Genomic DNA, 23,597 nt, shown 5'->3' with positions numbered 1-23,597 from the left:
CTGCGGCTCAGATTTGAACCACGAAAAGTACAAATGCCAGATTAGACCCACTCCACTCATGTATATACCGAAGCCACCAAAACAGTTCTGAGCGCTAGAGCTCATAAATAAGTTAATACCAAAAGTATGAAAATTGACTGTTCCTTCACCATCGAAAATAAAACAAGTACACAAATTTACTGCTCCTTCGCCATCGAAAACAAAACAACTTTGTATCGAACCGAACTAGATAAATTTTTAAAATATCCAAATCACATTTTTAAATTATTAAATCACATATCCACTTTTTATTTTATCCTCGCCGATTAACATAGTTTTAAAATTAGTAAATCACGTACCCACTTTTCATTTTATCCTCGTCGATTGATTTTTTTCTAATCGAATTGATTTCTTTCGGTCGAAATCAGTTGACGGACCTAGATACTACGAAATAATATGAAACCAGTTTCTATTTATTTGTCTAATTCTCTTGATTGTATAAATATTATCATATATCAATTTGATTAAATATATTAAAAACAGTGATTTTTTAAACATAAATATGTCAAAAAATTAATTTATGTTCAAAAAATCAATTTATATTGGGTCAAATTGATGTTTGAGTATATGAATATAATCATAAGAACTAGTATTTTTACAATCTGAAGGACTAAACAAACACATAGGAATTAATTTCATATCATTTCAAGGTCTTTAGGTCCATCAACCGATTTCGGCCAAAATCGGATGATGGACCTAGAGATATTGGAATGATATGAAACAAGTTCCTATATATTCGTCTAATTCTCCTGATAATTAAAATTGTATCAAACATTAATTTGACATAATATATTGAGAACAATGATTTTTTTTAATATAAATATATTCAAAAATTAATTTATGTTAAAAAAATCATTATTTTCAATGTATTAAGTTAAATTGATGTTTGATATTATTTTTACCATCAAGAGAACTAGACGAATATATAAGAATCGATTTATATCAAGAGAACTAGACGTATGTGACTGATTTATTTTTCCAGTCGAATTGATTTGAGGTAAAATAGAAAATGAATATGTAATTTGAAAACTATGATACATAATTCAAATATTTTAAAAACTTATCTATTGGATTGAAAAGCTAAAAGCAAAAATAAAAAACCTCTCCTCATCCATCTTTATTTATTATCTTTTAAACTAAAAAACCTCGCGTCCAGTTGGAGTTTTTTCTGTTAACTTTTTAATTCACATTCCTCTCTAAAAATCTCTTAGAATTGCCCTCGATCGACTACGAAAAGAGCACGGGACGTTTCATTACATGGTTGAAAGTTTGCATGGGCCATGCACGTGAACTGTGGTAGGGGAAAACACATCGGAACAAAAATTGTATGAAAGGGCCTTCCGAGAAAACAAAAAAAAAAATACAAAATTGAGATAGATTAATTTGGACCAATTGTTAATTAATTAGTAATTCATATTGATATGCAGTAATTCTACAGAGAATCTTTTCAATTTTTAAGGACATCCATGATTTCACAGCACTAGAAGACATGACCAGTCTTGCAGAACACTCACGTGAACTCAATAAAGTATTGTAGGACTCACGCATCCTCACCATCATCGTTGTCATATCGCAACTGATACAGATCTTACTCATAGCACCTCCAAGCGAATGTTCAATCTGGTCGACTTATTTTTGGTACGCCAGACGATTAATTTTGTCCATATCAACTAACATTAAAGAGAAAAACTCTAGTATTCTTCTATTGCCTCCATGGAAACTATTTTACGACAAAACCATTACAACTTTTGGCACTATCCACCACTAAAAATTTGTGTCAATAAAGTGTAATAATAAATATTTGTTTCACTTTTTTTTACTTTTAGACAAAGGAGAAGGTTGAAAACTTCGTACCCCACTGTTGGAAACTTGAAATGCCAAAGCTTCATTTTATCACCACCTTTTCCATTTTTTTTTTTAGGATACCCTGAATACAATACAATGAACAAGAACTCAAACTTGAATAAAACTAATAGCAGATTCATGAAAACAAAATTAACAGGAAGGAAAATAACATACCAGATTTTGCATTCTTGACCTGAGCACATCCAGGAGATGAGAGTTATCAAGGTCACAAATTTACTATATATGGAGGTTCGTCCCATTGACAGATCAAACCGGGTTGGACAACTGCACCGTCAGTTGCCACAGTTGTTTGTAGGCCACAGATTTAACGGCTCAGATTCCAACCCCGTTTGATCTGATGGTGGGGAAGAGAGCCAAAATGAACAAAGTTAAAAAAAAAAAAAGACAACTGTCATTCCAACATCCATAGAGAAGATAAAAGAAAATGAAGAGCAACCATTGGATACTTACTCTATGTTTCCTCATCTGGCACTAGGACAATATAAGAAAAATGATTACTTCACGTATAACAAAGTGTATATACAATGGCCGCTGGCTTAGGATTTGATCGAGCTGTCTGCAATCGTCAAACTGCTCGACATCCTTGACAGATATCAACTACTAGTTGCTGACAGCAAGTCGATCATAAAACTAGGGTAAATTTTAGGTCTTCGAGGACCAGAGGCTAATGGAAAAGAAGCTTGGGTTGAATTTCTTGATTTATGTTCTTTAAGAATCAAAATCACAGTGTGTACGACAAGATAGAGGCCCGTGTGATTTTGTAATGATCTTCGGTCATCAAACTACTTTACAGAGAACACTTTTTTCACCTTTGCCTGTGTTGAATTTGCTGCGCTCGTTCTATCCTATCTGTGTACATTGGGAGGCGCACAATTTCAGCTATTTCGTTTAGCAGCACTTCTTCAGTAATGTTGTCCTTGATGCTGCGCATCACCTGTGGCATTAAAAAGCAGAATAAAAAGTCATATTAGATGTAAAATAACAAGCAGAAAAAATTAAGTACAACCATTAGGAATGCAAGTGTTTTTTGTTACTATCATGTGGTGAATCCAAGCTTGCCTTTCGGTATGTGTTGATATCATTAGGTGTAGATTTATCTGTTCGAATGCGCATGCACGTCCAGCAGCCCTCTTCTTGATCCCAAGAACACTCAACAATCTTGCCGGACAGGTTAAGAGCATCCTCCACACCTACATAAGCAGTATAAGAATGGTTTTTCACAAGGTTAAAATCTACAGCTATAGAATTGGTATATCAATATTAACAGAATAAGTCATAAAAGTATATTTGCATAGAGGAAACAACTTAATTTATGAATGTTGGCTTTAAAGTAACTGAGAGATAGAGGTTGGCAATTTAATAACTGGACCTGAAGGCCCATCACCACCATAGGTGCAGACCATAGCATTTCTGCCGCATAAAGATGGTAAGAACCAACAAATATAAGTGTTCACCTGGAAATGACACCTGAGCCTCATCCATTAGTTTCTTTTTCCCACGCTCATACAGGAAAAGCATTTGGCGATTCTCACTTCCAACCTACAAGCGTATGGGGGAGAAATAAACAAGTGCATAAACAAATAAAGAAACTAATCAATGTCCATCAAGAAGGAAATTTGACAAATCAAAAATATATGCAAAACCTCGAAAAGAAAGTCAACAGAATTCATTTCTGGGTATTTCCATTTCAAGAGACCCTCGTGCGTACGTGGTATATATGGATCATCCCAACCCTGTAATTCAAGAAAGAGATTAAAGTATGGTACATTGACGAATGATTACAATAAATTTTCCTAACAATTTTGTTAATACTCTTAAAGCAGAATTAGAAATCAAATTAAGACCATCTTTTACATGAAGCATCAACAAGATATTGACAATAATATTAGAAAACCCAATTTTCTCGCATCAGCTTTTGGGATACATAATCAATAACTAAGTATGGTGCTTGGGCAAAAGATCCATGTAGTTTAACTCAAATACGACAGTTCAGTCCATTTTTGTCTGGGATGTCAATATGTCCTAGCATGATGCCAGTTCAACTCATCAAAGTGGCTCAATGTAGCACTAGATCTCATCAATTTGGCCAACCATTCCTCATTTTCTCCCTCTGTGTAGGATTCTTATAGCACCTTGGCACCCAAGATGGCTTACAAGCACAAAATGAAGGAAACTATTCCACATGATAGAAGGATGAAAAGCACATAGTAGTACCTTGAAGATGAATTTACAACTATTTCACACCTTATGATGTTCACGTGTCATATCTTCTCTACCATTGACTCAATATTAGTTGTCTGGACGGACACTGGATGTTTAGCACTAAGCATTGTTCGAGTATTTCCATTTTCTACTCATTTTCTTTAAAGATTAATATTGGTCATACATATCAAAATTAATTGTGGTATGATACTAGGATATCAATCTGATAGATTGTCTACATAAATGTAAACCTACTTTGAATCCTTAGGCTTGAATGAATTATAATGCTCAAATAACCATCTATCTACATGGTATACCGTGTTGGGGCAGGGAAAAAGATTTTCAAAACCAATGAAAAGACACTTCCTCTTGCCAAGACGACAATGGAGCCTTGGCACAACGGTCAAGGTGTTGCTTTGTGACCAAAAGGCACAGATTCGAATCCTGGAAACAACCTCTTGCAAAAAGCAAGTAAGGCTGCATACAATAGATCCTTCCCCGGGACCCCGCATGGCGGGAGCTTCGTGCACCGGGCTACCCTTTAATGAAAAGACACTTCCTCAAAAATGAACTAAACCACATAGCCTTGGTCAATGTAAAGCAGAATTTTGCCAAGACGACATACAGATACTACTATGGATGATGAAGTACCTGAAATATAAGGCCATCAGCTTCATGTGAAAGCCTTGGAATGAACTCCTTTAAAAGCTTAGTAACAGTGGACAAAAACCAAAAATCCTTCCTGCGAACCTGTTCAGTACAAGGACTATTAATATCTATAACATGCCATACTAATTAACTCATGTATCTTGACATCTACATACTGAAAATGGCTCCATATCATATCTATAAATGGGATGTCCCTTGCTGTCAGATTCTAATTGCTTTCTCTCATAATTCCTAGGTCGAATTACTTCTTCTTCAAGTAGTTTCCACCTTTCAGAAAACGGCAACTACACCACCCAGAAAAAGCAACATGAGATAACTCTTCCTTGACACACTTAGCATATACAGTTGAAATTCATGAAACAGACATGTATTGAAATTGTAATCACTAGAAAAGAATAGGATTGAGCTGGTAGAGAAGGATAAAAATGAAAACTGTATGGCACAAGACTAGATGATAACTAAATAGGTCATAGGCTAGAACAGTTAGGTCATAGCAAAATATAGTAATACACAAAGTTACAGACATCTGGAGATGTTTTAAAATACATCTTTTACATCAATGTTTCAAAGGGAAGGAATGATAAAAGCTTTTGGTTGCTCATTCTAAAATGCAAACCAGCCAAAACATGGTTACATGGGAATTTAAGCTGCTTATCACATGAATTAAATTTCCTTTCTCATCCGTCTTCCATCTATTCTCCGATAGCTATGTATGCACCAATGACTGCCTTTGGGAAATGACGCAAAAAGTTGTGTGCTATTACATTTCAGATAAGACAGTCAATCAAGCAGGTTTCAGAAAGAATGATGAGCAGAATATGGAAAGTGGCAATACCTTCATAACGGAGAAACCGTTTAATGCAACCAAATCATATGCTAAATATCTTCTCTTCTGTCCTACATCTGGAATTTGGTCGATAATCATTTCCCCATCAATCAACGTATCATTATGGAAACTCTTTTCATGAAAAACAGAGAGATCAGGCATAAATACAGATTATATGAGTTATAAAACTTCAGACACTTATAACGCCAGAAAAGGTGTACCTCAGCAGCATTCTTTAGGGGAAACCGCATTTGAACCCTACGAAAACAGAAGTTTCGATCAATTAGGTAGCATCCCGTACTGTTAATGAACATCATGTAGCGGGTTCCATCAGCCTTCCATGTAGCATAGTAGTATCTTTGTCTTAGTAGTTGCAGATTATCTCTGCACGTAACATAATATTGATTAAAAATGAGTGTTAATAATGTCTTTTCTAACATAAATAAATTTAAATAACTAGGACCTCCAACGAAGAAAATGTGCATCCTTACTAATTATACTTCTGGCAATAAATTTTAAATAAAAAGAAAAGTGATCAGATGTGTGTTTGTATGCTGTACAAATAACTTATAATTTCTAAAATAATGTAGGCAAAAAATGAATATGGAAAAGCACACACCCCTATTGTGATTCTTGCAGACTGTTCATGCCATTGCGCCCCCAGAGGACAACACACAAAATGTCTGATTCATGAAGTAAATCTACTTAATGAGAAGTAGAGATAACTAAAAGAGAAAAATAAATTATGACCAAATAAACTTGTATTCAACAATATCACTTAGCATGAAGATTTCCTAGGATACTCAAAAGACAAGCCATGCCATATCATTATAAGATATACTGCCCTGTGATTCATATAGGGAGACTTGTCTGGCTTATTCCAACACACAATCTAAAGACCACGCAGCAAACAATGAATAAACATGTTGGATACCCTCAATAACAAAAGGCAAAACCACACAAACTCATTGAAAGAATATTAGATGGAAACACAATATATGTAAACCAATAGATTGTTTGTTCCAAAAATCCAAATATACATTCATAATTTTGCAGATTTGAACATAGAAACACAATGAACTAGTAGCTGTCTTTCACGTCAGGCTAAAGATGCTAAATAAATAAGGTATGTATATATATACACACACATATATATATTGACAAGGATAAAGACACACCTGTTAAGAGAAACTGGATGTGAACCAGGAAATTGTGGGTTTGTTCTTCCCTAATAACCAAGAATAAGAAACAGAGAACTAATAAGAAATAAAATATAAATGAGTTAATACGATCAAATAAAACCACAGCAAATAAGACCAAATGGCATTGTGAAAATGTGACTGTTAATTGAAAATTTTAGTAGGGCTGGATCTAAAGTATAACTATAATAGTTACCAAAATAACAAGTACTTGTGAATCAATAAATAACAGAGGCTCCCTGGCTGATTATGTATAACAGATTCATAAAGGTTTGAAAAATAAAATTCAGAAAGAAAGACCATAAAAGAAAAGTGGCAAACTGAGAAAAAACTGAATCATAAATCAAGAGGTGCTAGAAGAAGGGAAAAAAAAAAGTAGAGCTTATGATCGAAAATTCCAGTGTAATTGCAGCAATTTCCTATTACAGATGTAGTATTATTTAATGACCATTTAATGCGGATAATATAATTGAAAGAAATAACAACTATTACAAGGTGAAGTATCCATACCGTAGGCGGCATTAAATCAAGGAATTGGTAACAGAGGTGGCGCATTGCATCTTGCTGATCATAAGGTATTGCATCACCTAGAACATCATCATTTGTTAAAATTTTAATATCCACATTCTCCTGAAAAAGAAAGCAGGTGTAAACTTCAACATTCACCAAAATTGAAAAGATTATTGATAGGACAGTACCTCTACTGACTGCTAAACCCACACAAAGAATAATAAAAATAGAGTCTTGTGTAAAGGATATCCATGACATATATACATACATTTTATAGCTGACACGATATGATGTCAATACCTCATCAAAGGTCTAATTATCCATGTAACAATTAACATTCTAGAGTATATAACAAATACTAAAACCATATAAAATGTGAAATAAATCTTCAAGAAGAATGAGACCTTTTGAGAAAAAAAACAGAAAGGCATATTTTCTGATCGCACATTTGATTTCCACGATATAGAGAATGCATCAATTAATTCACATGACCAATATGCTATACACTAACAAATTCTGATCTAGAAATAACTAACATAGGAAAAAGAGGAAAAAGAAAATCATTGTGTTGCATAAACTATCCTTTTGAATAGTCACAACAATGATAGTTCTGGCTCCAATATTTCTTGGTAGGAAGCCATAATAAAGAGTAATAAGTACTGGAAGAAAAGAAATAGTCAATGGACAGAATTTATATAGAATAAAAAACATACACACAATCCAGATCCAGTGTCACCGTCATCATCGTCGTCGTCGTCTTGTACGGCTTCACCATTCAAGTCAAGATCAGATGACCTTTTCCATTCTGGAGTAGAAGGGCAAACAATGTTCTCAGGACATTCATGATAAAACTTATAAAGTGCTTCAACATAGTCTTGCTTATATATCCCAGGAGGGCGTGCCTGAGCAAACCTTTGCAATGCCTGCTTGATAAAATAATGATCAAGGACTTTACAGAGTTAATAAAAGTTCTCAAATTTTCAGGTCAGAAGGTGGCACTAACAATACCTCAGAAACATGTAGCCGTTGTGTCCTCATGAGGAAATGGATAATCATGAATCCTGTTCGGTTGTGCCCATGAGTGCAATGAACAAGAATATACCGCTTTGAATGTCTCATGCGGGACAGGAACTGTAAAACCTGTGACCATGTGAAAATTTAGTAGTGAACAGAAAAACACATGTTAGTTAGATGGAAACTACTTTTGCAATTTCTCTTTTTTTAATACCATCAAAGGTCAAGTTAATATCTCAATAACCAACATTTTCAACACAATGTTGCAAACAAAATAATCTGATACACACAAATATGTAATATATAATCTCTTTAGAAAAAAATTAGTTTGTAGCTTGTATTCCAAAATACATTATAGACTACAGAACTTAATTCAATCGGCATCTACTCTTCTCTCAAAAAACTCATAATCTAACCCATAATTGAACACCCGTTCAATCATTCATGCAATTGGCTCCAGTAAAATTATCTAACTTGTAAACCTTAAATTGGCTTAACTCATAAAAGAATGTTTAGAATTAAACAATTTTTATAAAAAGGATTTTCATCACCAAAATTGACCATGTTTCCTTAATTCTTAAACTAAGAAGTTCAAGTAAGCAAATGTTGAATGTCAGGGAACAACTAGATCTTGTATTTAATGTAAGTATATATACATAGAATTAGAAAAGAACATTTCTATGTATTGGGTTTTCATGATTTATGGAACAACCAATGAAACTTTTCATATACAAAAACTAATACTAAAATGCAATCTCCAACTGAGACATATAGCAAGTTGTTAATTTGATGTCACTGTTGCAACATAAAAACATTAATATATGTAATAGCTAACAACTTTTACTTTATGAAGGATCAATAGTTACTGCCATCACATGAACCTGTTATTATTAAGTTTCCGCTGTTGAGTAAAAAATGTAAGATATACCAATTGTAAATGACGATTGACTAATATAAAATAAATATGAAGCACTAAACTATGTGGATTATGATGATAATTACAGAATGATAGAGAACAAAATAAACAATATTACCTCTATAAGTAAGAGGAGCATCTACTGGAAAAGAGTATTAAAGCACTTACCTCATGAACAAATATATTTACAGACTCATTATCTGGTACAGAATCTCGTCCCTTACATGGAATCTGTATCAGGAAAGGATTCAACAAGTAGTTACATCTAACCACAGTAGCAAGAATAAAAAACAAGTTTCTTGCCTTGACATGCTTAATGCCTATCTTTATCCATTCTGATTGCGAGTAATAGCGGCTTGTATTAGTCAAATCAATGACCAGTCCAAGCTGCAGAAAAGCACCACAAAAAATTGAAGTAGAGATGGCAAATGTAAGTTACATAGGGAAAACAAGAGGAAATTCAAGAGAAGTCAACAGAACAGAGGTTAAAAATGCCCATACCCACATAAAGATAAAAAATAATAATAATAATAAGATCATGAAGGCCAAAAACCAATTCCACCACTGTAATCATTAAAACAAATACAAACTAAGCACATGATAATTCCAATTCCAAGTAAAATATGAATAATGACTCATACTGTTAATAGAATAAAGTGATGTTTAAACGCACAACATGAAAACAGTGTGACATTAATATTACCCTAGTTGCATCCCAGTTAACCATGAAAAGACAATGGACTCTACTGTAGGAATGATGACTGCAATGACAATTAGAAGGTCTTTACACAAATTACCTTTGATGTTAAAGAATAACTAGAACCTTCTAAAATTTGAGTTAGGCTTAAAAGAGGATCAGTTAAGTGCATCCTAAAAATAATAAAAATACTTGATCTAATCGTCATTTACTCATTATCTTAGTATGTAGCTTAACAATTATTTTTGATTGTCATTTCAAACATTTACCAAAATCCAAAGTTTTGATTATTGGGATATTCAAGTCCTTATATTGCTATAGCATAAGTAAACCAAGTTATAAGCTTTCAGATGGAAAAATGAACAATGCTAGATGCCTTATTCAAGAGAGATTTGACTAAGGGACATGATTACCGATAACCATCATTTTGTTACATTTTTTAGGCTCCTATATCCATGCTTTTTTATCTTCTCGTGTGCTAAATCTATGTTTATATTGTATTTCACGAGTTGTATTCATTTTTAGACTTAATTGCAAATTATCTCATATTTTTGATATTTGATGCTAATATTTGAATTTATTCTTTGTAGGTGTCAAAGGAACATGGACTCAAGCCGCATCGATCCAAATTGGGCTTGATTCTGAGATTAATTGGGAAGATCAAGCTCTAAAGCAATCTAAGCCGTTTATCCAAGATTCAAAGCGATCTGAGCAATGAGCCATCTGTTAAAGATCTGGTCCATCCAAGCCAAGGGGAAATAGATCATCACCGTGGATCTAGATCTGAGCCTTTGGATCAGATTTAGATCAAATACCACAGTTGGATCAAATCCTGAAGAATCTCAGTCTTCCATTCAAATCTGAAGAGATTTAAAAACGGGAAGCAACAATAGAGGAAGGATCGCGATTTGGAGGAGCAGAGGCACATAGCGAAGCAGAGGATCGCCAGATCGCTTCCACCACCGGCTACCAGAGCTCCTTCTACCCTTGGAGATTAAGGGATTTGCCTTCCCTATCCGCTCTAACCACCTCCGGTGACCCATCTTCTTCCTTTTCTTCCACCAACACAATTTCCTCTTCGCCACAGTTCTGCCGCCAAGCACCATCCGACACCACCTTCACAGAAAATTCTTGATCTTCAGCTGGAGTTTGGGTGATGGAAGTTTGGGATCTTCCATCACCAGAAAGCAACACTCATCGTCTTCCACAGATCTGACCCCCCCCCCCCCCCATTCCAAGATCCAAACAGTACAACTTTCATCGCCAATCTTCTTTCACCATTACAGATTCGATCCGGCACAAGCTTGGGATGCCTAGCTTGGGTTGTAAGCATGCTTAGATTCATTGTAGGTTATCATTCCCATTTGATCGAATTGTTAGATGCATGTTTTGTTCAAGTTCCATATACATTTGGTTTGATTTTGAGTTTGGTTGATTAGTTGTTATGTAGTTGATTAATTGTTGTAACTGTTCATGTTTGATTTCTGCATTGCAGTAGTTAGGTTAGTTTAGATGCCTTATTTATTTTCAATGTCATGATGTGGTTTAGTTTCCTTTGTTTTCTCTCTTATGCAAGTGTTAGGTTACGTTAATTGCTTTAGTTTCATTAATTCCTTTGTGCTTCTTTAATACGTTGCAATCGTAGCATAGGTTAGATAGGTTGTCTTTCGTTGTTCACCTGTAGCATTTAGCAACTAAAACCCAAAACCCCAAACCAATAACAATTCAATCCTAAGACTTATCACTAGTCAGCTACATTCCTTATGAGATACGATCCGTCCATTCCCTATACTGCATTAGTGTAGAGAGGAGTTTACCAGAAAGAAAATACTTGGTTATAAATATGATTGTAACCCCTTGAAGCATTGTTGTGACACTCGTGGCTTTCTTTTATACAATCAAATATCTAGTTTAGCTAATCAGATATTTCCTTTTTTTCGTCAGCAGACCATAGTTTGGATCTCCTTGCGAACAATCTTTTTAGACCAATTAAACACATAGTTTAATCAATTAGATCTCACTTTTAACTAAGGGAATCATCATTTTGTTAGTATTGCAATGCAATTAAAATATGGCATTCCTCTGTAATGACATTTTATTGAATAGATAGGTTCATTGATGATGCCATTAAAAAACAACAAAGTAGATAGCATCAGATGGTAAATGATACTAGTTAGAGAGATTTAAGCATAATAGGAACTACATTCTTCAATAAATTATCATAACTCTCATAGAGCGTACAAGTAAAACAAAGGTGACAATTTTTGACAAAAATATATAGCTTACTTCACGGCCTTGACTTCTTAGTTTATTAATGACTTGTTTTGAAGAATATCTTTTTCCAGGTAGAACACTTTCATTGTATGTCTCATCCAGAGGAACTTTTGAAGGAATTATGAGCCCTATGCATTGCCCATATGAAGGGCAATCTAGCCAACCTGATAACAAGAATGGAAAATATTCATTTATGCAAGTGCCAAATGATTAGTATAGCCATTTTCAATTAGGACTAAACATTTGCAACAAATAATCATGGAAAGGTAAATTCCAGTAATGGATGTACATCCTACACATAAATATTGAGGTTATGCAACAATAAAATGATAACAACCTCAACTATTTTGGGTTGACTATGGCTCTCAACCGAGCTCCATTTAAGGTTACATCACCTTATGATACATACACAGAGTCTTAGGAGGTCTCCAAATATGCCTCATACTCTCAAATTTAATTAGTTGTGCTTGTCTAACAATCCAGTTTATTCATCATTATGAACATATTCAGAATAACTTAGCATTCTTACACTCAGTTTATCATCCATCAAAGTTACAACCAAGTATGGACATATAGCAACACCTTTGGCTATCTCCTAATCACTCTCCACATCATCTAAAGGTCCATCTTTTGACATTAATTCTCTGTATCTGGCTTTTATTTATTCCCATCACTCTAACCAATAAACATGACTGGTCTTGATACAATCCTTTAAACTTTTCCCTTTTTTCTCAAGGAGGCGCCAGATGATCATACAAACTCCGGAAATTCTTTTATTTTACTCAATTTGAAACCTTTGTTTTTTCTTAAAACTTGTCATGACAATGACATAGCCATTTTTGTTAGGATTGGATTCTAGGTCATAGTAACTTGTGATAGCATAAAACAAATGAAGCTAGGAGCATTATATCAATTCAGGTTGTATTATTGTGATCGGGTCAGGTTCCAATCCAGCATAGAGTTCAATAGAGGCATAAGATCCATGTAGCCCACCCTAAATAGTTGGAACTTATGCTGCTTGATAATGATAATGAAGAACTGTTGGCACTTGGATACATATCATAGTTAGATAGAAGGATCAGAATAATCTAACCCTATGATTCAATCCTGTATACCCCTTACATTTCCAAGGTAGCAACCCTCCCAACAACCTTGAACAGGACAGAGAATACAATGTTGTCAATATAGATAGTTTCCTATTCAATTATATGTTAGATGCTAGGCTTAGTAATGCAGAATCCAATTAGGTACTACAATCATTTGTTGTTGGACAATAACTGCACATCTGTCCTTCATTAAGATTTAAGATCTCGGAATCATCAAAAATGTTCATTTTAACTCAAATTTTTGAACTCTAACAAAAAAGGGAGAGAAAACAAGTTCATGTTTTTGGTCATCTCGGCTTAGTAATGCAGAATCCAATTAGGTACTACAATCATTTGTTGTTGGACAATAACTGCACATTTGTCCTTCACTAAGATTTAAGATCTCAGAATCATCAAAAATGTTCATTTTAACTCAAATTTTTGAACTCTAACAAAAAAGGGAGAGAAAACAAGTTCATGTTTTTGGTCATCTCTATCTCCAAGATCAGAATAAGAATTTAATATTAGCTCATAAAACAACAATAAAAGTAGCAAATATAAGCCAAAAATAAAAAGATAAAACCTTGAGGAACCTCCTTAACTCTCCCATGATGCTTAGTGTTTCTACTTTGTGACATATAATTGTTCCTCTGTTGTTGAGAATATTTATGACCTTCATCACGGTTTTCTCTTTTCAACTTCTGCCGCCTTTCTTCACGTTCCTATTAATTAGAAAGAAGACACCGCCATGACATTAAAGTCTTACAAATTATCATTTATATAATTGTGCAAAAAGACTGATAAAAATATGGAGGTGGATAACCAATGTAGCTTAGTGCATTGTATATCTTTATGCACTCTGCTAGGAAGTCTTTCAAAGTGAAGCACATTTCACCAAATTATTTTGCCCTTAAGAAGCAAAACCTTCCTATGGCATCTAGGCCAGTCATGGAATGGCCTTATGAAGAGAAAGGGGTGAACAAGCTAAAGTCTAACTGATTTCAAAGAGCTAAGAAGCATTTGATGGCCAAATGCAATTTTAAAGGTAATAAACTGCCATGATCAACAGGGAGTATCATTGTAGATAGAAGAATAACATTTTGCTTGGAACGGGGGACAAGTTGGATTATACAACATCGAGTAATGATCTGCGGAAAGAGAATAACAAACTGCCATGATCGCAGAGTACGAGAATTCCACCGTGATGACATCATAAACCACCCTAAGAAACAAAACTACTAGTAATCGGTGAGCAGGACCACAAGAAAAAACAGAAAATTTATTAGTGCATACCCGTCGCATTGTAGCAACGGCAGACTCGATAATTTCCTCGTGTACGATTTCACCCTCCAAATGCTCTTTGTATGGTCGCTCATCTTCTTCAGGCGAAGGTGACGCATTCAGATCCATCAAAAAAGCACCTCAAAACATCCACCACTTCCGGTTTCTCTCCTATTAAGAATCACAAGCAAATCAACTTTCGCCCAATACAACAAACCTTTAAGTCGGGACAAGAAGCAAAGGAACGCCACCAGAATTTCGCCAAAGGAAACAGAATCTACTTAGTATACCCACCGGAATGGACAGGGAAGAATGGAAAAAAACTATAAGTCGATGAACGAGACGAGAATTCAACGTACTCGTTAGGAGGCCGCCGACAGGGAAGGTGAATCGGAGCTCCTCACTCTTCCGCGGCGGCACGCAGGGGGGGAACTTGTGATGCGGCGTGCTCGCTCTCGATTCAACGCTGTGCACTGATCGATCGCTCAATCACCCCGAACGCGAAGAGCTTGTGAGCCCTAACTTCGATGCAAGAAGAGTAGAAAGAACCATGAAGATTGGAAAGAAACAAGCTGGTTCGTCGAGGCAAGAACGAATAACGTTGACCGGATCGGACCGGACCCGGCCCGATTCACGGGCTGAATCCCGATCGAGTTGAACCGGGTTCATGCTTCCTCAATTCAAATTAGCAAATATTCAGACAGGCCCCGTATAAATTAACGATTTCGAATTCGGGCTCCTATTTAAAAATATTTGGACAAAAAATCAAAGGTGTCCCATTTTATTGGAATAACCAAATTAGTGTCTCTTTTTATTTTTTTAATCAAAGAGCCTCCCACACCGTATGAAATTATACAATTGCCCTGTGATATTATTATTTCTTAGCATGCGATTAAATTATAACAATTATAAAATCATAACTATTATAACATAAATATTATTAAATATAATAAATTTGAATTATAACAACTATAAATTATAGCTGCTACATATATTTCTAAACATGATAAGGCTGAGTTATAATAGCTACTACTGTGATTACTACAACATAAATATTATTGAACATGATACATTTAAGTTATAGTAATTATAATTTTATTAGTTATAATATGCGAAGGTTAGATGAACCGATTAAATTTACATTGTAAATATGTAACCATAATTATTATAATATAAATATTTTTAAATAGATTAAGTATGAGTCATAACAGTATGAAATCATAATTATTACATTATTTAACAAGTCAAGTTCAATCGTAAAATTAAAATTGGCTAAATAGTGTTGGAGCAATCTAGGTGCCCTAGGTTTTGATATTTGGGCAAAAGTTTAAGTTAGGTTTATTGTTGTATTTGATATGCATTGTGAGTGTGCAGGATACAAGTACAACAAGAAAAGTCCAAGTGTGATCTTGGCAAAGGAGGAAAGTCCAAGAATGAGTCTTGGCGGTGTAAGTCCAAACATGTAGTCTTGGCAACGTAAGTCCAAGTGTGACTTGGCAATGGATGAAGCCCCGGAGGTGAGGAGCCTCTTGGCAAAGGAAGACCCGACAATATGAACAAGGCCGAAGGAAGCTCCAGAAGGCAAGACGTGAAGGATGGGGAGACATCCGAGGGACGCGAGGCTGATGGAGGAGGCTAGAAGGCTAGGTCTAGGTTGGTCGGGAGAGAACGAGTGCTGAGTGAATGTACCTGAGGCAAAATTCTAAAATTAGGGTTTACTGTAGCGTTACTGTAGCAGTACTGTAGCAGTCGATTGATGATTGTAGCAGTCGACTGATGCACTGTAGCAGAGAGTCGTTGAGATAGCCGTTGGCACCAGTCGACTGGTGCATTAACCAGTCGACTGGTAACGGGCAAATCAACTTTCTGATTTGCTCCATAAGAAGGAGCTTGGGATGGCCGGCCAAGGTGACGAAATTAGACTTGGTTAAAGCCTAATTAGTAGTCTCCAAAGTGCTCAAGAGATCTTTGTGTGCCAAGAGGTCTTGGTTGGAGTTGTGGTGAGGTTTCTCCACCCACAAGGAGGTTGAGCTAGCCGGAGTTTGCCGGGGACTAATCCACCGACGGATTGAGGGATCGTCCACCTTACGGACACGCCGTGGAGTAGGAGCAAGTTATCTCCGAACCACGTACACGCCTTGTGTTAGGGTTTGTGTTTGGTTTGTTGTCTTCTTCCTTCTTGTTTTAGGTTAACTTTCGTATTTGTTAGTTTGCTTTTATATTCCGCTGTGCACTAACATTATAGGAAGTAAAGTTTTGGGTGAGACGCTATTCACCCCCCCTCTAGCGGACGTCAAGGTCCCAACAAATAGTATACTTAAGAGCAGCCCTATAATTTTACAATGAGAGTTAGTGGGTCCTTGTAATAAAAAATCAAAAAGAGATGTCCCTTTTTATTTATTTTTTATAATTTAGATATTTAATTTTTTAAATCAACTAATTCTAAAGATGACCGACCCTTTCATGATTCTAATAAAAAGATCGTCTATTAATTATTACCTAAAATAATTAATTCAAGCACCTTGCTTATTCTATGAAATGTCACAATAAACTTATTGGATTTATTTTTTAATTCAACCTAAAATATTATATACTTATGAAGATATCTTTTATCTTATAACCCTTTCTCACATGGCCCCACCCCCTTTGTTAAGATCTCCCACATGGTATGATATTGTCTACTTTGAATTAAGGTTCCCATATGACCACCTCTTTATTAAGGTTTCATACATAGTATGATATTGTTCACTTTGATTTAAGGTTCCCCATATGACCCTCACCTCCTTTGTTAAAGTTCCCCACATGATATGATATTGTCCACTTTATATCAAGGTTCCCCACGTGGTATGACATTGTTTATTTTGGATTAAAGTTTCTACATGGTAAGATATCTTCCATCTTATAACCCTTCCCCATATGGCCACACCTCCTTTGGTAAGATTCCTTACATGGTGTGATATTGTCCACTTTGGGTTAAGGTTTACCACATGACTCCAACCTCTTTTGTTAAGATTTTATATATGGTATAATATTATCCACTTTAGGTTAAAGTTCCCCGTATGGTATAATATTATTCAATTTAGATTAAAAGTTATTCAGATAATATGATATTGTCTAATTTAAATTAAGATTTCCCACATAACTTTCACCTTTTTTATTAAAGTTTCACACACATGATATAATATTGTTCATTTTAAATATGATATAATATTGTCCATTTTAAATATAAATTCTTATGAATTTTTGTTTGACTGTCAAAATATTTCATGTCGAAATATCTATTATCATATAATCTTATGATCGTTTTCATTTATTTTAAATATGAGAGTTTGATTATAATCTTAATATTTTTACTATTAATCGAATCATCAGAATGGATACCTAAAAAAAAATCATAACAAGTTGTTTGATGCCACCTAGAATTTGTTCTCATTAAAAACCGAATGATTTTTTTTATTTTGATTATCATGAGAAATGTAAATCATATTTTGTTTGGATTTAAATAAGTTAAATATTAAGCATAAACTATCAATTTAATATTTTAGATTATAAAATCCACTTTGAAGCACTTTTCTAAATTTATTTTTCAGTAATATATATACATGAATATTTTGTGAAAAAAAATAATGTGATTTTAAAAATTGAATTGATATTAAAAATCATTTAATAGCTGATGATGATTAATTTAAAATATTTGTGATTTTAAAAATCATTTATATGAAAAAGAGGATGAGAAATTAAATGATTGAATATTGTATATATATTTTGCCTTGACATATAAAGGTATCTGTTTTTAGATAGTATCATCACCATCTTCATCTTTATCTTCATGATCGATGAAATCATCATCTTAACGATGAAAGACGATCTCACACTCTAAAAAAAGAATAAATCATCAGGAGCCTTTGTGATCACTCGCATACCATGGTTAAGAGGTTGCTCAATACCATGCCTTATGTTCCTTTTATAAGGTCTTCGACGGGCAATGGAGGGTCGCCTAGGATGACTACTATTACCCTTTTATTTTGCATCACTCTAGCTCATTCCATGGTTGCATTAATTCAATCAATTTTCCCAGAGAGGAAAAAAAAAAGATGAATTATGATATTCTTTTTGGAAATTTATAGCTGTAGTGAAAGAAAATAAAAAAGGAAATTTAAGAAAAGGAAGATGACCAAAAGGCTTCTAAATTTCAATATCTCTCGAGCAGATCAATGTGGCAATGAATATAATTAATGACAATGAAAGGAGAAATTATGATGTTGATGAAGCTTCTGAATTTGATCTCTCTCTGTAATTTCTCACAGCTTTATTGAACTGCACGTCGAGCAAGCTTAATGAATTTGCAGTTCAAGAAAGCTGTGGAAGACCACAAAGAGGAACACTACACATCACTCACAGGAAGAACAAGGAGGAGGAGGAGGAAGAAGTGGTGGGTGTAGTAGGAGATTAAGAAGGGAGGGTGGAAGGTATTTATAGAAGTATAGAGGGTGGGAAAAGTAAATAAAAAATAAGGGCCGAATCCCGAGAAGAATATAAAGAAATTTATTGGATTTGAATGATTAATCAGACTGAGTAACGTCAAGTCTGGAGTGATTGATCCGATCCCATAAAAATTTTTCATCGATTATTAGGATAAATTAGGAAGTGTTTACAACGGATAACTCAGGAACTCAGTATTTTTTAATTACGTACCTTATTTAAAGAATAAATTTCTATAAATTTATTATAATTAAGATTTGAATAGTGAATATCTGGATCACAATCTAGATGTCTTATCGCTATATTAATTTAATGTGATTTTAATTATTAATCAGTGGGAATTATATACACAATGCGGTGCTGTCCAGCTTTTTACCTGCCACAAATAGAAGAGTCGGTTGAGGTAGTAGTGGCCAACAGGCCAAGAGATGGCTTCATAATTAATTTATGTAAATTGTTGTTTAATCCATAAAGGTGACAAAAGTTTCAGCAAAGCGTGTTTAATCCGGCCATGTGCCCTATGGAGTAGAGTTGATTAGAAGATAAATTTATTATAATACAGTAGGGGATAAACTTTTAACAGGTAAGGGTGGCTCCATTAAGGGGTAAGATGGGGCAGCTGTCCCTGAATATAAAATAGTATATTTGAATTTTTCTAATGTGCTCAACTTCATGGATAGGCTTTAGCCGTCGTGGGTTAGAGAGTGACTCATGATCTTTACTATGAACCATCTAAAGTGGCTTGACGAGACACTACATCGGGCGAGATGAATGGACTAGATGATCCATCTCTTGTACTATAAGTCGGCGACGTTCTGAATCCTGACGAGGAACTATTTGAAGCAGGGGAGGCGCACCCACGGATGCTGGAGGAGAAGCGGAGGTGCTACTAGCGGAGGTGGAAATGACGCCCACCGATATCATGAAGGTGTTCACGAGATGCGTCATCGAGTGAGAGAGTTTTAATGTTGCGATGAATAAGATGCTGGAGGAGATGAGGAAAGGAGTAGGTTGCCGCCTGACGATGACAGAAGTAAAATACGTGGAAAAATTAAAGGTCAAAAGTATTTTTTTGTAAATTATGTTTGAGAAGGAGAAATATGAATTGGCACATTAGACATCAAATTCTTGAGATATAAAATTATTATATCACACTTATATTTTAAAAATTATATATATAAATTATAATTAATAAAAAAAATTACACATAAATTGTATTTTTTTATATATAAAATTCAATCCTTAACTCTAAATGTCATACCCTAACACTTGTTACCCTGCTCATCTTATAGGGATGACAATTTTTCCTTAATTTGATAGAGAATCCAATATTCGATCCAAATGAAAGAGGATACGGAGAGAATTTTTATACTCGATTAAATAATCAAGTATTCGAGTATGAGTATTTTTATATTCGGATTCGGGCATGGAGACGGATATGGTAAATTTATATATATATATATAGAGAGAGAGAGAGAGATTTGTTATGCTACGGACTATTGCCTACGGAATGCTACGGACCTTGTCATGTCATTTTTTTTAAAAAAAATTAAATACAGTCTTTTCTCTTTTCCTTCGTTCTCGCACTCACCGCACAACTTCGCCTCCTCGCGCCAGCCACCCTTGCGCCCGCCGCTGACCGGCCTGCCCACCGTCGGCGGCCTCCGGCCGCCTAGATCCACCCACACTATAGCCCGGAGGTGAACCCGTCGGGGATCACGACATGATTCCGGCCGCGATCCACCGCGATCACGCCAGATTCCGGACGCGATCGCGACCTGAATCCGGTGGGATCGAGGTCGGATTCCAGCCTGGCCGCGTTCGAGACCGAAATCCGGCTGCGATCGCCCTGGAATCCGGCTGCGATCGCGCTGGATCTCTTTTCCTTCGTTCTCGCACTCACCGCACAGCTTCGCCTCCTCGCGCCAGCCACCCTTGCGCCCGCCGCCGACCGGCCTGGGCGATCGCGTCTGCAGGGCTGCCGGGCCATCGGCGGGGGCGGTCGGTCGACGGCGGGGCGCGAGGAGGCGCGAGGGTGACGCGCGGTGAGTTCGGCGAGAACGAAGGAAAGAGAAAATTTTTCATTAATGAAAAATAGAAAGCGGTTTTAAAAAATAATTAAAAATAGGAAGGCAGCGATAAAAAATAACCACGTGAGTTTATCCGTATGGTTCCGTAGGAAAAGGTCCGTAGGATATCAATTCTGTATATATATATATATATATACAAAGTTACCATACTCCTGGGCGACCCTTACAGGTCCAGGTGTCCGTATTCTCAAAAGTGAATCGAGATGTTCAGACCTATGAGGGTAAAGGTATGCAGAGTATTATGTGTCTTTCTATCTATTTAGTTTCATTTTTTATGGGAAAAGAAAAAACTTTACCCTGCTTTACGAAATCCTCACCCAATTGAAGGAGAGTGAGACAAGGAAGAACACCTAAACTTTATATAGAAAGAGAGAGATGTTACCCTACACAAAAAATTTGGATGTCATTCCTAGTGACCCTCACAACCAAAACACTCATAGTGCCTGGATCAAGTCCGAGTGTCCCGAACTATGAGGGTCCCTTAGGAACATCGTCCAAATTAGTTGTGTAGGATAACACATGTAAGCATCTAAATTTTTTTTAGGACTTGAACTTTGTAACCCAATCTTTAAATCCTAAATGCAAAATCTAATTGGTTTAATCCCAAGCTAAAAAAATAAAAAAAAAAAAACTCTCATATTTTTTTTTAAAAAAATACACACCCTAAACATTAAACCCTAAACACTTAACTAAAAAAAATTACAAGTCCTAAATATTATATCCCAAATTTCAAATCCTAAACTTTTAAAAAGTAATAATAATACTCTCACACAATTAATACTATATCCTAAATATTAAACCCTAATGTTTGGTTTAAGTTATGTGATTACCAAGTAATTATATAACCAAGATTATGAGGAATAAAACATAACCAAATATTGTTTGGTTCAACCTAAGTAATGCAATAAAAATTTATTTGTTCAAAGGTTTTAATGAATAACTTAATTTAATATTTTACTATATTACCCTTAATTACAAAATCAACCATATATATCTTTTAAACTATATGTTTTTTTTTAAATTTTTTCGTTTTCACATTTTTCTTTATTTTATGTGTTTTTAATTTTTTTCATTTTTATATTATTTTAAAGTTTTTTTATTTTTTAAAAATTTTAAAAGTTTTTTAAATTTTTTAATGTTTTTTTTTTTTACGTTTTTTAAAATTTTATCTATTTTTATTTGTTTTCTATTTTTTATTTTTTAATATTTGTTATTTTTTTTGTTTTTAATATTTTTTTTAATGTTTTTTAATTTTTTATATTTTTTTAATGATTTTTATATTTTTTTCCCATTTTTTTTTAATGATTTTTTTAATTTTTTAATGGTTTTTATCCAGCCCTCCCCACTACTTAGAGCATCTGTAACAATATGTAACAGCATTAATATCTCAGACATTAACGTCGATGTGATGTCTTTTATTTTAATACTATAGAGATATTAACGTCGACGTGGCGCCTTCTTTAATATTGTAGTATTAAACACGTTAAATTAGAGAAAAATCTCCAATGGTAATCATAACTTTGCATGCAATCCTCATGCCTACAAAACTTTGTTTCCACTCCCTGCATGCAAAGTATTACTTGTTTCAACTCCCTCATGCAAATATTGATACCTAAATTGCCCCTCAGATTTTTAGGTACAAAAAGTCCAAAATTGAGTCCAAAAAGTCTGAAAACGAGTATAATTCTTCTTAAAGTCAGTACTTTATATTAAAAATCGAGTATATTTTCTATCAAAATTGTCCCTCTTATTTTTTAGGTATAAAAAATCTAAAAATAAGTATAATTCCTGTTAAATTCAGCACTTTACACTATAATCCAGTACTCTATACTAGGATCGAGTATATTTTCTATTGAAATTAACCCATATTTTTTAGGTACAAAAAGTCAAAAATTGAGTACAAAAAGTCCGAAAATGAGTATAATTCTTCTTAAAATCAGTACTTTATATTAAAAATCGAGTATATTTTCTATTAAATTCAGCACATTAAACTAAAATCGAGTATGTTTTGAGATGAAAAAAGAATCGTACTCAATTTAATAGAAAATATACTAGATTCTAATTTAATATACTGAATTTAAGAGGATTTATACTGATTTTTGGACTTTTTGTACCTAAAAATATCATGGACAATTAGGTAAATATGTTTGGCTGGGGAGTGAAAAGAAAGTTTTTTATGGATGGAGACTACATGTAAAGTTATGTTTGCCAATAGAGAGTGCATACAAATTTACCCTTAATACTATAGATGGGAAAAAAAAATAAAAAAATAAAAAACAAACATTAACGCTTCACGCGTTAAAAGCACTGATGCTCTTATGTGGTGACGCTTAGACTTGCCTCTCCCCGTGCCTCCAAGAAAAAATTTGACGATGTTGGGGAGGATTTTAAATCGGCCATGCTCTACAACAATAAGCCAGTTTTCGAGCTTGAGGCCAAGGCAAACG

General features: G+C 34.6%; 1 protein-coding gene across 4 annotated transcripts; it reads right to left on the bottom strand.

The window, feature by feature from the left end:
• Positions 1 to 1,715: 1,715 nt before the first annotated feature.
• LOC122015066 (mRNA-capping enzyme-like) lies at positions 1,716 to 15,141 on the bottom strand. Of its 4 annotated transcripts, XM_042571728.1 has the most exons (19): positions 14,938 to 15,141; positions 14,591 to 14,749; positions 13,881 to 14,019; positions 12,225 to 12,376; positions 9,545 to 9,628; positions 9,410 to 9,472; positions 8,320 to 8,451; positions 8,025 to 8,234; positions 7,312 to 7,431; positions 6,781 to 6,830; positions 5,824 to 5,986; positions 5,612 to 5,734; positions 4,932 to 5,060; positions 4,759 to 4,857; positions 3,549 to 3,638; positions 3,360 to 3,444; positions 2,965 to 3,095; positions 2,059 to 2,839; positions 1,716 to 1,966 (listed from the first exon to the last, which is right to left on the bottom strand). In XM_042571728.1, the coding sequence occupies exons 2-18, from the start codon at positions 14,705 to 14,707 to the stop codon at positions 2,711 to 2,713; spliced, it is 2,016 nt and encodes a 671-aa protein (XP_042427662.1). In that variant the 5' UTR covers positions 14,708 to 14,749; positions 14,938 to 15,141; the 3' UTR covers positions 1,716 to 1,966; positions 2,059 to 2,710. The 4 variants fall into 4 exon arrangements, with proteins under 4 accessions (XP_042427662.1, XP_042427660.1, XP_042427661.1 ...); XM_042571726.1 differs by having other exon boundaries at positions 9,410 to 9,628; XM_042571729.1 differs by lacking the exon at positions 1,716 to 1,966 and having other exon boundaries at positions 2,680 to 2,839; positions 2,912 to 3,095.
• Positions 15,142 to 23,597: the final 8,456 nt, after the last annotated feature.

The sequence above is a fragment of the Zingiber officinale genome, chromosome 8B (genome assembly GCF_018446385.1).
Source record: "Zingiber officinale cultivar Zhangliang chromosome 8B, Zo_v1.1, whole genome shotgun sequence".
Classification (NCBI taxonomy): Eukaryota; Viridiplantae; Streptophyta; class Magnoliopsida; order Zingiberales; family Zingiberaceae; genus Zingiber; species Zingiber officinale.
Note: the sequence above shows the minus strand (reverse complement) of the source record. Positions and strands in the feature narration are given on the sequence as shown.

Bases quoted from the DNA above. Each gene is read 5' to 3' on its own strand.
- LOC122015066 (XM_042571727.1), bottom strand. From the start codon at position 14,707: ATGGATCTGAATGCGTCACCTTCGCCTGAAGAAGATGAGCGACCATAC. The intron at 14,020-14,590 runs GTATGCACTAAT...TCTAATTAATAG, and splicing joins CCGTTGCTACAATGCGACGG to GAACGTGAAGAAAGGCGGCA. The intron at 9,629-12,224 runs GTAAGCTATATA...GCTTTTCTGCAG, and splicing joins TAAGAAGTCAAGGCCGTGAA to CTTGGACTGGTCATTGATTT.